Source organism: Lissotriton helveticus, chromosome 3_2 (genome assembly GCF_964261635.1).
Source record: "Lissotriton helveticus chromosome 3_2, aLisHel1.1, whole genome shotgun sequence".
In the NCBI taxonomy this organism is placed as follows: domain Eukaryota; kingdom Metazoa; phylum Chordata; class Amphibia; order Caudata; family Salamandridae; genus Lissotriton; species Lissotriton helveticus.
The window spans coordinates 501,143,513-501,159,253 of record NC_136062.1 but is presented as its reverse complement, the minus strand read 5'-3'; the positions used below and the strand labels follow the sequence as shown (position 1 = coordinate 501,159,253).

General features: G+C 41.3%; 1 protein-coding gene across 1 annotated transcript in view; it reads left to right on the top strand.

Moving 5' to 3' along the window:
* LOC144826116 (uncharacterized) overlaps nt 1-15,741 on the top strand; it is a 155,264-nt gene that overhangs the window by 116,940 nt on the left and 22,583 nt on the right. The window contains exon 5 of the mRNA XM_078684517.1: nt 13,286-13,396. Coding sequence (XP_078540643.1) covers nt 13,286-13,396 — 111 coding nt within the window. The remainder of the gene's footprint in view (nt 1-13,285; nt 13,397-15,741) is intronic.

Here is a 15,741-nt window from a genome sequence, read left to right as displayed (position 1 = left end):
GCCAAATACTCAATTTCCCGCACAGGTTTCAGAACTCGATTACGCGTTGCAGCAAGACCAACACTCGCCCAAACGATACTCCTGGACTTGGCATAGAGACTTGCTGAAGACAACCGGTCAGAACATTCGTAAGCTCCGATTTCTCGATGCGACAACATCTTCAGACTGAAACTGTACAACTTCTTGCTGAGGCTCTTTTCATGGGAAATGTCCTCCCACATATCCTTCAATTCTGTCTTCTCTTTTTTGGTGATGTAAGATGTCACATACCTAGCCACAGCCATACAGTTATCAGCCACAAACTGTATATCCATGTTAGCATTCCACATGGACAAAATCACCGGGTTGTAGTCGTTGATGTACTTAGACTCTTCGTTCCTCTTCAAATTGTATGTGTTTTTAGGTGATTTCTTCATCACATTATGTCGCAGCGAAGACATCAAACTGTTCACTCTTCCTTTAGAAATCACCGATCGTGGAAAGCCGAAACGACATTTGGTGTAGAACTTGTCTTTGTTCCGGAATTTACGACGACAGTACTTTCCACATCGATGGCTTTGGAAACGTAGAACTTTTTCTCTTAGGCTTTTTTTCTCCTTTGCGTTTGGAACAGCACACGTAGAATACTGTTCTATGAAACTCATCACTGAGTCGTCTGCATCCGTTCCAAATTTAGGTGCATCCTTGATCCACAGCAACATATGTATATGAGGAGCACCTCTTGCTTGGTACTCCTTCCTCCAGAAGAAATCCAACACCTCTCCAAGAGGTGGATTCTTCTTATTCATGATGAAAGACATCATACCTTCAAATCTATGATTGAAGTACCTACATACATTGACTGGATCCAAAGAGCACAGTTCTCCGGGTGTCTTGAATTCGATGTTTTCTACGTTAGCATTTGCCTCTCGTAGAAATTCAAGTAAGTCTTCCCAGCCATACTCAGCACAGCTCAAAGTGAGGAACCATGTGGGAGTTCCTAAGTTCCTCAGCATACATTTTAAATCACCATGACGACGGTACCAGTACTCATTAGTACCACGCTGACACGCCATGAGATTAATCAGGTGAGAATCCAAAATACTGTCTTGGACATTGACTTTATCCATAAAGTCACTTGCCGAGATGTTTTGCATGTGTATACCACTTTTCAAGATGTGGTTCACTGCATATGACAGTCCAGACAGATCGCTTTCAAACAGGAGATGAAACAAATAAGGAATGCATTGTCGAAACCTAGGATCTCCTGCATACAATCGCAAAGTCCGGTATTCAGAAGCAGGAATTTGATGAGGTCGCTCATCATATCTTCCTCCCTGACCTGTTGGAAAAAGCTGTGGGAAACACCGAGCTTCCAAACTTTCCTCCCAAACACTAATGGGACTCCCTTTCGCTTGTTTCATTTGAAACAACTCAATAGCATTCCCCATGACTTCCTTGGAATGCAAAGGATGAACACTATAATGTTCATATATTTCTTCACTAGTACAGGGTTCTACTTTCTCAATTTGACCAGCACACAAATCGCTATCCTCTTCCTCACTTACTTCCTCTTCTGCAACATATACATTTTTATAGTATTTATTATATTTTTTCAAATACAATGTTGCCCTTTTGACTTTCCTAACATCTACTAAATCTTGCCATATTTTCTTATTCTTTGTCGGAACCCCATTAACTAAGATAACCAGAGGTTCCTCTTCCACTTTTTCTACTCCAATTGTGTTAATGTTTTTCTTCAAATCTAGAGGCAAATAAACAACTCTTCCCTTTAATCCTCTCTGTAAATCTGATGGAGGCAATTTCCCTGTCTTTGGCTCCATTCTTACAATAGCCTGAAAGGGATGGATACTTTGAATCAAAATAGATTCATAAGTATTCAAATCCTTCAATTCAGAAGGAATTTCAACCAATTCCAGATTATTATGAACTGCTCTAGCAGGCATCTGGTTTTGATTTAATTTGTTACAACAATAAGTACACACACGTTGATCCAATCCCAAATCAAAACAATTTTCTACCATCAAGTATGTTGTAAAATCCTTCCATTCACTATTATTTTCCCTTTCACTTTTTCCATATAAATCCACTAACTTAGTCTGATTCTTATAATAAGTGCGTCGACAACACACACAAGTGAAATTTGGCCTCTCACTTGATTTCACCTCAAACGTCGCAATTTCCCTCTGGAAATTATCTGTACTGGAAACCTGTACACTATCTTCCACATTACTCTCTTCTTCTTGGTCAATTTCAACATTCTCCTCTTTACTTCCAAAGTAACAAAACTCAATTTCTTCACATATATTCTTCACATCTATTTCAGAACCATGCAAAAGAGCAGCGCATAATTGTTTTAGCATAATTGCTGGACTCTTAGCATAATACAACATTCTAACTAATTTCCTCACTTTATTATGATGCACTGCTAGCATCCTGAAATGATGAAAAACACTCTGGCATACTCTCCTGGAAAGACAAGCCAGTGAATGACCATGCATACCTATCACTTCTCTCACTCTGCAAGGATCTAATTCTTGCAACAACTTCATTTTCTGCTTCAAACTTTTCTTACTAAATGACCGTATAAAATCACAAAGCAAATTGATGGAATCCTGTCGTACACTGCAAATACTACTACACTTCCAGGTGTACACAGGACCCTTAGGACGTCTCCCTAAAACCTCATTACCTAACACCTCTTCTATCTCTGTTCTCACAAGTTTTTCTTTTTCAACTGGACAACCATCTTTCACTTCATAAGCTCGACCACTAGTGTCAACTGCATGCACCAAATCATTATCCTGGAAATAACTCTCCTCATTAAAAAATGCCTCAGAGCTTGAACTATGCATCCATTCTCCAGAAAAAACTTCACAAAAATTACTACGATTAACTATTCTCTTCCATCTACTATTTCTTTTGAAATCATAAATTACCTTGTTTAGCTTCCTAATTCTATTGATTGTCAAAATAAATAACTTACGTTTAATTTCAAATGCCTGATCAATAACTTTCTCAACTATTTTTTTTCTCTTATAAAAAACCACTTTCTGCTGACCTTTCTTAATATTTTTTAACAAATTCCCAATTATCCTGTTGCGGAACATTCGTTTACGAATATCCCTAAACTGTTGTTTCCTTCTACTTTCATGCATAGAGTTATCTCTTACTCTAGCAGTAACATTTCTCATTGGCCTTTCCTTACCATTTGAATTCGGTCTCCTTTTCTGGAGTGAAACATTTTCTGTAGTAATATTTTTTTTACTACACATATTTCTTATGACTGTTTTTCGACTCTTACCCGGTGCTTTCTTGGTGACTTGACAAATCTTTTTGTTAGAGGACTGCTGCAATATTCCATGCTCCTGCTGTCTTTGACGTTTTCCAGCCTTTCTTACTCTTTCTTTGCTAGGCATCCTAAAATCTTGAAATAATGTGCAGTTGAATCTGTGGTAAAATATAATAAAAAATGTTATTAACCACTATTACCCAACAGTAAATTAATAACAGTCATCAAAAACTTAACACACTACTTAAGTATATAATATACTGAAGCCTATCTCCAATTTTTCACTGAACAGGACTCATCTCTTCTTAACCTTGGATAAACCTCACCTACTCTGTGTCCCCTGCACATAATTAAATGTAAAGGGGCAGATTTATATTAACTAGCACATCCCCAGGGATGCACCAGTTAACGTGCACCGCTGCTCTGCCACCCACGGTGTGCCGCATTTACAATCAGATAGGACAAAGCTACATCAAAACCCTGCGCCTGCTTGAAGCAGGCATAGATCTTGACGCAGGTAGGCTGAAAGCTAAAGCAACAACTAAGTGTCGTGTGCAGAAGTTACAAAAAAGGAAAAATGGCGTTTAAACCAGTAATGAGACCATGCTAACGTAATACAGAGTAAAAATATCCAGGATCTACATCAGTTTGGGGTTCACGAACCTGGCAGGTACAAGGCACTGAGGCTTTCCACCGTGCATGTCTCATCCCAAAACATATGTTGTTTGTGAATGAAACAATTTCCCAGACCAAATGCTTTGGATTGGCTACTTCTAAAAAATTAAACACCCCTACTATCCCGGAGTTAGAGGAATACGATGGTTGGAGTAATTTTACTCGTTGTCTATTAAAGATTTACAGGCCCTACTCCGTAATTCTTCCTTTAACATTTCCAGTATAAATCCAAAAGGTTGACTGCTTTGGCAACGTGCCTTATCCACGGTTTAATAACGCTGCCTTTTGCTTTATATAAGTTTTCAAATTGTATGAAATATATACCAATAGGTCGTTATTAACCTTTAGGTAGTGGTTTTCTTCATCAAGTCTGGTCGCTTCCATACACATACAGATTTTCAAAGATGATCAAGAACTTTATCTGAATGGAGAGGAATGCACTGAGACGCCAGATCATTCACTAATGTGTAGGCACAGACAGTTACACGGTTCATGCAACAAACACCGACCAAATATGGCTTGCGTGTTGCAAGGCACGCCAGTTCCTGCTATCATCCCCACGTTCAAGTTCTTGGAAAATGGTAGTTATTTGATGCTCAATAATGAAGATTGTTCTGGGTTAATTAAAAGTATTCATTTTATCGTAACAGTAAATGAACGGGTTATTTGCTGCAGAAATGTTCTATTTCCTCCCACACATGAACATAGGGAGTTTTCAATCTGGCCACAAATACCAACCTTGGGAGCACATTTCAACAGCATGGCAAGAATAAGAGCTCTTTTGTCTCAGAGAGAGGTGGCCTTGAGTTCGGCCCGTGAAACTTTCCTGCTTCACATAGCGAACACCCGTACAGAGGTGCAGACCCTTTTAAATACAGATTCGACTTTGCATTTCAGCAAGATTACCCATTCATTTCCATGCAGCAGGAGGCCCATAGGAATGAAGGTGCAATTTGCGATTAGCAATTACCTCATCGCAAATTACGAATTTTTCCGACGGTGCAGGGGTATCTCAAGAACACCCTGCTGCACCCCTGAAAAAAAAATTTGGGGTCATATGGCGCACATAAATTTTGAAAACATTCCTTTACCTCAAAAACGATTTTCAACTCATAATTTGAAAACACTGCACATGGGGAAATGACTTAAAATGTCCTTAAGACACATAAAAGCATTTTTTGATTGCCTTTGCAGCATGTTTCAGTCACCTTTAACATGCCTATGTAACGGAAACATTCAAAATCTAAATTTGCCATGCACAGGTGGGAGCATATTTACAAGCAATTTGCTCCACAGACAAACTTCTTACATTGAAATGGGAAAGACTCTCAATTACCTTATAAAGAAGCAGACACCATTATGTCCTTCTCATCAATATTAAAACCATTGCTTTTTCTCAAAAACGATTTACAAGTCATAATTTGAAAACACTCCACAGCTCCTATGCACATAAAAGCCCTGTCAGTACTAATACTTCACATTTTCTCCAATTACAATTTCTCAAACAAACAAAATCTATTTGTGAAACACTTGAGACAAAGCAACATTTGAAAAACACAACTTTCTTCATAATTTTCTCCTTAAAGCACACTATTTTCTATCTAAATTAAAGAAATTTTTTCTCACCTTAGCAAGTACTTTGAGTTTCAAAACAGTCTCAGAAACACACCAATTTGTCTTCAGCAGAGCAAAAGGTATGCACTCCAGAGTCTGCAGCTATCAAAAGCACAGAAATGCTGTAATTCCTCACACAGATCTCTCATGTCACCCAATCAAAACTCTTCCCTCACTTTTTTTCAAAGCAAAACCCTTCCCCCCTCTGCCCCCTCTCTGCTTTTTCTGCATAGCAACCACCTCTTGCAAGACCTCTCACACAACAATGTTGCAATTGAACTCTGAACTCTCAGTGCACCTGCATATCCAAAGCATTCTTTCATTTAATGATTTTTTCTTCGCCACTCAAAATACATCTTTCAACGAACTCATCCATGCACACTAACTTTCTGTTTTCAGCAATCAAAATCCACCAATCACTCTTACTGCTTCATTAACACAGAAACTCCTCAGTTTTTTTCATTTTACACTCTCATTTTTTCAACTGCCATTTCATTGCCACACTTCATCTGACTGCAGGAGAACCTTCTCTCGCCATGTTTTCTGTCTGGATTGTTGGACATAGCTACATCTATTGGGCTCAAAGGTACGCTGAAAACAGGAATTTACCTAACCTCAATTTACAAGATGTGGAAATTAAGTGGTTTGGCCACAGAGGATTAAAATGTCACCAATTGATACCATTGGTGAAAACCTTTATGCATTTGCCAAAACCTGACCTGTTAATTGTGCACTGTGGAGGTAATGATTTGGGCACTTTGACTGGGGTAGGTCTGGAAATGCTTTTAAAGGACACCTTTGAGCAATTGATGGCACTTTTTCCTCAGACTGCCTTGGTATATTCAAATATATGCCAAAGACAGAAATGGAGGTGGTCGAACCAATTTTGTCCACAAATTGAGAAATCGAGGAAGCATGTAAACAAATCTGTTTCAGCTTACATGAGAGACCATGGAATGGGCTCCCTGTACAACAATAACTTGCGTTACTACATGCAAGATATCTACAGAGGAGATGGAGTTCACTTCTCAGATGAGGGCAACAGAGTTTTCACTCTGAATTTAAGAATGTGCATTGGTACCTACTTATAAGTACCTAAATGTACCATAAACCCAAAAGCTCTTCTCAGAGCTACCCTACATCTGATCACTCACAATTATTATTGTACTCTAACTTTTTTCACTAATTTTCAAGAAAGTACGCTCCCCAGAACGCTTCCCGGTTCGCGAACCGAGCGCACTCCACGCAAAAAAACTAAAAAAACGGTATATATTTTTTTGCCCTGCGAGAACCTTTCAAAGCCTCCACATCAAACCTAGGGGGTCAGGGACGATCTACTATGCCCCCTTATGGTCATTTGCCCCTTCGCTTTGGCCTCCTCTTGTCTCTCGATCCTACCGAGAGACAAGATGGCGGCCGCTACGGACTGTTTGGAATGTTTACAGACGCCGAAAAACCAATCAGCTTCGCAAACCTCCGTAACGCGAAAAGTACGCGAAGCGGAGCGCTGTTACAGATATATATCTTTTTTTGAACGTTAATTTCTCAAAATCCACTGGAGCACATATATTGAGACCTAGCAAAGGCACATCGGGCTACCAGTCCCTACAATTTTGCCAAGTTTCGTGCAAATCCATTCAGCCGTTCGATTATTATTATTTTATTTTTTTTTGCCCTGCGGGGCCCTTTTAAAACCTCCACATCAAACCTAGGGGGTCAGCGAGGATCTACTATTCCCCCTTATGGTCATTTGCCCCTTCGCTTTCGCCTCCTCTTGTCTCTCGATCCTACCGAGAGACAAGATGGCGGCCGCTACGGACTGTTTGGAATGTTGACAGACGCCGGAGAACCAATCAGCTTCGCTTCACAAAGCTCCGTTGCGCGAAAAGTCCGCGAACCAGACCGCTGCCTGGTCCGCGCTTACAGATATATATCTTTTTTTAAACGTTAATTTCTCAAAATCCACTGGAGCACATATATTGAGACCTACAAAAGGCACATCGGGCTACCAGTCCCTACAATTTTGCCAAGTTTCGTGCAAATCCATTCAGCCGTTCGGGCTAAAAGTGAGGCCAACCGCCCTATGGAAATTAACATGGGAAAAACGCGTTTTGGGACCCCCCTTTTTTCTCGGCCCCCCCTTGACGAACCCCCCCCCAAATTTTCAAAGGCTGCTCAGAAACAAAATGTGCCATTTTCCTGAAAATTTCAGCCAATTCCGTCCACAAACGGCAAAGTTATTAGACATAGAATTTTCAAAAAACCCATAGAGAAAAAATCCTAACTATATATACCTACTGGCGACCGCCAGTAGGTAATTACCTACTGGCGGTCGCCAGTAGGTATATATAGTTAGGATTTTTTTCCTATGGGATTTTTGAAAATTCTATGTTGAATAACTTTGGCGTTTGAGGACGGAATTGGCTGAAATTTCCTGGAAAATGGAACATTTTGTTTCTGAGCAGCCCCTGAAAATTTGGGGGGGTTTCGTCAAGCGGGGGCCGAGAAAAAAGGGGGGTCCCAAAACGTGTTTTTAACATTGAGTTTTCCATAGGGCGGTTGAACTCACTTTTAGCTGGAACGGCTGAATGGATTTCCACGAAACTTGGCAAAATTGTAGGGACTGGTAGCCCGATGTGCCTTTGCTATGTCTCAAGATATATGCTCCAGTGGTTTTTACGAAAATTAACTTTGAAAAATATATATTGGGCTACATTGGGCTATATATATGTTGGAGCCCAAATGTAGCCCAATGAAGCCCAATGAAGCCCAATGTAGCCCAAAGATGGCCGCCAGAGACAAAAAAAAACAAATGTAGCCCAAATATCAGCCAGATGTAGCCCAACTATAGCCCAGTGACAGAATGTCCCAGAGTGTTTTAAAGAACAACTAGAACGCTAACAGTCTTACTTATGACAAAAGTATGGCACACCTGAAGTCATCTTGATTGGAATAAAGTGGTAACACTTAATACATTTAATTTGAAAAGGAACAAAGTAAGGGGTTTCATTTTGCCATAGAAATGTTATATATATATATATATATATATATATATATATATATATATATATATATATATATATATATATATATATATTACCTACTGGCGGTCGCCAGTAGGTATATATAGTTAGGATTTTTTTCCTATGGGATTTTTGAAAATTCTATGTTGAATAACTTTGGCGTTTGAGGACGGAATTGGCTGAAATTTTCTGGAAAATGGAACATTTTGTTTCTGAGCACCCCCTGAAAATTTGGGGGGTTTCGTCAAGCGGGGGCCGAGAAAAAAGGGGGGTCCCAAAACGTGTTTTTAACATTGAGTTTTCCATAGGGCGGTTGGACTCACTTTTAGCTCGAACGGCTGAATGGATTTCCACGAAACTTGGCAAAATTGTAGGGACTGGTAGCCCGATGTGCCTTTGCTATGTCTCAATATATATGCTCCAGTGGTTTTTACGAAAATTAACTTTGAAAAATATATATTGGGCTACATTGGGCTATATATATGTTGGAGCCCAAATGTAGCCCAATGTAGCCCAATGAAGCCCAATGAAGCCCAATGTAGCCCAAAGATGGCCGCCAGAGACAAAAAAAAACAAATGTAGCCCAAATATCAGCCAGATGTAGCCCAACTATAGCCCAGTGACAGAATGTCCCAGAGTGTTTTAAAGAACAACTAGAACGCTAACAGTCTTACTTATGACAAAAGTATGGCACACCTGAAGTCATCTTGATGGGAATAAAGTGGTAACACTTAATACATTTAATTTGAAAAGGAACAAAATAAGGGGTTTCATTTTGCCATAGAAATGTGTTATATATATATATATTCACTGAAAAAACCATAGGTTATAGACCATATATAGTTAGGAATTAGCATTTACAAAACCTTGAAAATTCACTGAAAAAACCATAGGTTATAAACCATATATAGTTAGGAATTAGCATTTAAAAAAACTTACTTTACTCACACAAAACCATTGAAATTCCATATATAGTTAGTTGTACTAACTATATATCGCGCACCCGCAATCCACTGCTGATCATGTCACATATTACATCATTCATGACATGGTCAGTGACATCACTGATGACATCACTGATGACATCTCAAATGACATCACTGATGACATCACTGATGACAACATCCAGTGACTGTATGTTTCTGTAAAGTTAAAATATGTCTTACATATTGAAGAATGAGTGGATGTAGAAGTGTCTGAACAAAGGATTTAGTAGGTGCATGACTGACTGTATGAGTGAGTGATTAAATGTGTCTCACTGAGTGCATGGGTTAGTGACTAAACTGTCTTAATTTGTGCACCATTGTGTCTGTTGTTTTGTAAACTGCTGCATGTGTTGATCATTAGCTATATGATTAACTATATGGGTTATTGAGTGGTTGCCCAAGTATTTGTATGGGAGACTGAGAGTGTGTATGGGTGGCTGGGAGGTGTATGACTCTCTGCATAGATGTATGGGTTCAAAAGTGCATGTGGAAACAGCTGTATGGGCGGTTGACTGTGTGCATGACTGTATTGGTGAGTGAATAGATATCTCAGTGCTACATGTCAAAGTAAGTACATATGTAAAATACAGTACATGTGAGAGTTGACATATATAAATAACTGTGCATAAGAGCCAGTGAATGTGTGAGTGGCTGTATGGATCATTGTGAACTTGTATCCAGGATTGTATAAGAGAGTAAATATGTTTTAGTATATGTTTGAATAAGTAAGGTGTGTTTAACTGTATAGTTAAGGAAATGGAGGTGTGATTGATTGTTTGCATGACTGACTAGGTGTGTGTGTAACTTCATGGATGAGTGACAATCTGTGAGTGTCTGTTTACACTGAGTGTATCTAAGGTTATATTAGAGTCTGAAGAGGTTCATCGTATTATCACATGAATGATGTCATCAGTGATGTGATCAGTAATGTCAAATGAGATGTCATCAGTGATGTCATCAGTGATGTCATTTGAGATGTCATCAGTGATGTCATCAGTGATGTCATTTGAGATGTCATCAGTGATGTCATCAGTGATGTCACTGACCATGTCATGAATGATGTAATATGTGACATGATCAGCAGTGGATTGCGGGTGCGCGATATATAGTTAGTACAACTAACTATATATGGAATTTCAATGGTTTTGTGTGAGTAAAGTAAGTTTTTTTAAATGCTAATTCCTAACTATATATGGTTTATAACCTATGGTTTTTTCAGTGAATATATATATATATATATTTTAATAGTTAGGCTCAGAGAAACCATTTATTTTAAAAGCATGTGCAGGGCACTGGTGAAAATGAGTTCACCAGTTACATGATGGCTTCCCTGAAAATAGTATGTTTGGTATCAAACATCTCGCATTAATAGGCCCACACAGATGGCAGTGTCGGATTAAGTACATAATGGGCACCCTAGAGGTGCCCCCTGAAAATCTTCCTGCTACTGGTGGGCTGACTGACTGGTTTTTACCAGCCTGCCATCAGAGAAGAGTTTGTGACCCCCAAGAGAGAGGGCCTTTGTTCTCAGGAGTCCAGAAACAAAGCCTGCTCAGGCAGAAGGTGGTTTCACTCCCTCCCACAGGATGACTTAAAGGTTAGCATTCGAAGTCAGGTGAGCTACAAAGAGCCCACTGCCTTTGATATGCAAATCAATTTTCTCTCACAGGAGAGAAAGCCAAGCCCTTTGGCACCTGGGCAAACGGGAAAATTAGCTAGTCATATAGGAGTGTCCACCCTCAGGCTAGTGCCACTCCGAGATCCTGCTGGCCAAAAGAAGAAGAAGAAGGGCCAATGTGCCACGAAAGTAAGAACTGGAGAAGAAGCAACTGCATTGGCACCAGCCCTGCTGTCCTATTTGCCTATTCTTGACAATTGCGCCAAAATTGTCTCGCCCTGCACGCTACTGTTCTTCCAAAGCCTGGGAGGACTGTCAACACTTCTCCAAAGACTCAGAGCTGTTTCCTTGCATCTTGTAGGTACCAAAGACTGAGCTGGAAGGTCCAAAGACCGCAAAAACCCGATGCTGGAAAGCACTGCTGCCCCCGATCCGCCAAGCCCAATCTGAAGTGGTCCAAAGGTGCCAAGGTGGTCCCCAGACCCTGCAAACTCAAATCCCTCCTTGGATTTTCCCGCTGTGGAATTCTCTACACCGCCTGCAGCCTCTGTTTGCAGGCCCCCTCTACCACGACCACTCCTGGTGACGATAATCGACTTTTGTCCAAGAGGTTGGTCTCTTAAGGCGCTGCAAAGAACTTGTATGCCATATTTATTTTTCCTCCCGTAGGATAACATTGCAGCCTATGAAAAACGTACTTACCTGATCGTATTGTTTCAGGTGCCTAATATATATATATATATATATATATATATATATATATATATATGTGTTATTTTTATAAATTGGTTTGGATCTCCTTCTGGAGCCGTGTGCATAATTTTCTGACTACTGTGTGTATTTGAGGATGTCCAACCCTTCTCTCTGATAAGCCCAAGGGTGCTCGACCTCCTGCACGAGCACCTTGGGATTGCTAGAGCAAGCCCCTGTCCACTCATAAGGGAATACCTGGACTATTTGCACAGTATATATTTTTTGAGGTGTACTATATAAAGAGCAGGCTCCCTACATGGTTCAGCAGTTTTTGCGTTATTAATGAAAAAAAAGATTTATGGATATCTAGGGATGCGAATCCTCTGCGGATCTCAGAAATCTCAAAATGAGATCTGATTGACGACCTCCCCTTCAACCAGGAAGTAGTGGCCACGATCGTGGGACTCTGACAAGTCCCAAGAAAAAGCGAGAAAGGTAAACAAAGAAAGAAACAGAAGGGGACAGGGTAGGCCTGGTAGTGGAAATCCCGCAGGAACCACGTTTGGGGCCAAAAATGTATGTTTTAAAAACAAATTGCAGCAAATTCCCGGGTGGTCAATGTCCCGGGGAATTTTTTTAAAATACATTTGGTGGAAGTGGAGCGCAACCAGGACTGACAGTATTGATTCCCTGGTCTCAACATGACGAGAAATGTTACAGCTGCCATTACATAACTTGAGGACTTGGTGCCTGATTCCTCAAAAAACAGGGTTAAAGGGGGAAGGGTATAGTTACTGTGACCCCGTAGCCCTTGTACAGGGAGAAAGGTTCAACCTGTGCACAAAATATATTTTGAAAAAATAGTTTTGGGTCGCCATGGTCCTGTGGGAATCCCACCACAGCTAGCACAGCCCCCATGTTCTCCCCCTCCCTCCTACCCGGAGTACAGATATACCCAAAAAATAAAGAGCCAAGGGAATTTTTTTTTCTTAACATATTTTTTACCAACTCTAATTTGCTTGATTTTACCATTGAAAGTGTGTGGCAGACTATATACAGAAACCTTTATGTCACTTATAATAATATATTTTCCTATCCTGTTACACCTATGGCCCAGTTCACAAAGGTGAACTGAATGAAAGTCTAATTTTACTACTTTTGGTATTCACAAAGGGCATTTACAAGTAGTAAAGTTGGACTTTTGTCTCAGTTTTGTGAATCTTGCCCCTAGTTTCCAAATGGATCTATACTTATAGATTAGTTTTAGCAGCAATATCCAGTAAAAGTTATAGACCGATCCTTGTGGGTGCAATGTACATTTTTAATGCTGTGATGTTTCCCATCCTTGTGAAAGCATATGTAAATATATGTATTTTCATAACAGCGCCTGGTGTTGCCTCAGCTGCGGCGTCAGTCGGCATCAACGAAGAGGGCAAGACCTATGCGCTTGACTTCCAAGACTGCCATCGGAGAGAGTGCTTTACCATTCCTTCAGGTGAGTAGAATACCCTCCTTCTGAGTCATGCATCGGTGAAGTACTCTTTTTCTAAGTGTGTTTACTGAAGCAAACTACGCCATCCTTTATCGCTTTGCTTTGCTGTGTTGGTTTCTGTATCACTGGGCTGGCTTTGGGTTCTCCCAGCCTGCCTCATAGGACTACCTTACGTGCATTTACCAATGCTCATTCTCTCATCAGATCGCAGAGAGGATTGGTGATGGCACAAGAATGCATGTTATGTGTGGTGTTGTAGATGTACTCAGTCTCCTCTAACGTGGATGTAGTAGAACATTTCTGATGGATACTTCTAACTACAGATAACTTACCTTGTAAATACCCCCAGACTGAATCCGGAGAATTGTTTTAGTCATTCTTCGCACGCTGGTAGGTGGCATCGTGTAACTCCGTGCTGACTGCCCACCCTCTCGGGGATGATGTCTGACCCATATAATCGCTTCCGTTCTTGCGCTCTGACATCTATTCCTTTATTTCCGTGCCTTTTGACATGGATCTGGAATACTCCCCTGCAGCTTTTTTTTATCAGATTGACGAGTTTTTCGTACAATGTTTTTCTCCAGAGTGTGCTAGGCCATGTCTCCTTCAAAGACTACAGGGTTAAACCTTGCAGGAACTGTCACAAACAGATGTCTTTGACAGACCTTTCATCACGTATGTCTCTGGTGACTCAGGTCTTCGCTTGACTCCAAGGCTTGCGTGGACTGTCACCGATGAATCCTAGAGCGATCCGGGACCGCAAAGCCAAGCCCTACATCGCCAAACACCGTCGAAGGGCGCATAAGGGTCAATCCAGATCGAGGACCCAGACCTATTCTCATGCTTCAGCCTTTCCAGCTGAAATATCCTCTTCCCACTACATGACGGCAGGTAAGTCTGAGTAAAAGCATAAGAAATCAAAGTAGGACTCACCTTCTTCCCTCTCCACAAAAGTCACGTGGTCTTCTGGTGCATTTTGATCATGATTCCAGAGCCTTTTCCTCAGCTTATTCTGATTTATCATAAATTTCCAGGTCCATCCGCAATGCTGCTGCAGGTTGGAGCCTTCAAGGAGGCCATGATGCACATTTGTGGCATCCCATGGTGCATCTCCGAGCCCTGAAGACTCGAGAAAGGCCTCGAGTCAGAATCCTTTCAGCGGTTCTGTCCCCAATGCCATCTGTGCCTCTTGGCCAGTCTGCGGCCCTGACTCTGGGGACTGTGTCCCTCCAGACTTCATACCTGGTGCCGTGTCCTACACCAGTCTCCCTCATAATGCCTTGACGCCCTCGGACATTTGTTCGCACTTTATAAATTGGCAAATCAAATCATGTTGACTTTGACGCTGCTGAAGCCAGAGGAGGAACAAATAGTTGTTTTCAGACTCTTAAGCAAATCTGGAATGTCCTTGCCTCAAGTTTCACCCTTCTCCGCGTCAAACGCAGCCGATTCAGCCCCATTATGACTCAGATTGGATCTTTTCTTTTTTCAGGCCCCTCATGTTGCTGCGGCTTCGGGTTCCGATCAACATGATGAAGGCGATGACAGGGATGATGCATCCTACTACAATGATGATGTAAAGCTTTTACTTTCACGATGCCAGTGGGCCGAACACCTCTTCACCTCTGGGTTCACCTGCCCTCCGTGCCCCCACACCTCCCAATCGAATTTGCAGCAAACCCTCCACAACCACTACCACCACCCCATCCTCTCCAAGCTTATCTTATTTTGCCATGGTGATACAGAGGGCATCAGAAGTTTTGAACCTCCAACTCCCATACTCGAGGTCACGACCAGCATCCTGGCGGAAGTCCTTCAGCCAGGACACATTTCCTCAGATCCAATCCTCCCCTTAAAAGGAGCTCCTACCGACACAGTAATGACGCACTATTCATTCCCCGGCATCCTTTGCCCGAATGTCTACTGGTCGAAGCAGAGACAAGCAGCGTCAACCTAAATTAATTCCCTATTGCGCCCCTGATCGGGAATCCCAACATATAGAGCCATTCGGAAAGAGAGTGTTCTCCTCAGCTCACCTCGCCCTCCAACTAGTCAGCATTGGTTGCTTTCTGGGACTCTATTCACTTACTCTGTGGTGCATGATCGACAAGCTCTAGCCACAGTCCAGGAGAAATTTCACTCCAATCTTGTGCAAGAGTATATAGGATGGACAGGAGCAGCAAAGTATGCCGAATGTTCTGAGCTGGAACCACCAACTGTTTGGGCAGCAGGTACCCGCGTGGAGCTTCAGCGTCATGCGGTAATGAGATCCACTGGCTTTTCAAGTGACGTTCAGGCATCACGAATGGACATTTCATATGACAACACAATTTTTTTCTGAAGAGACA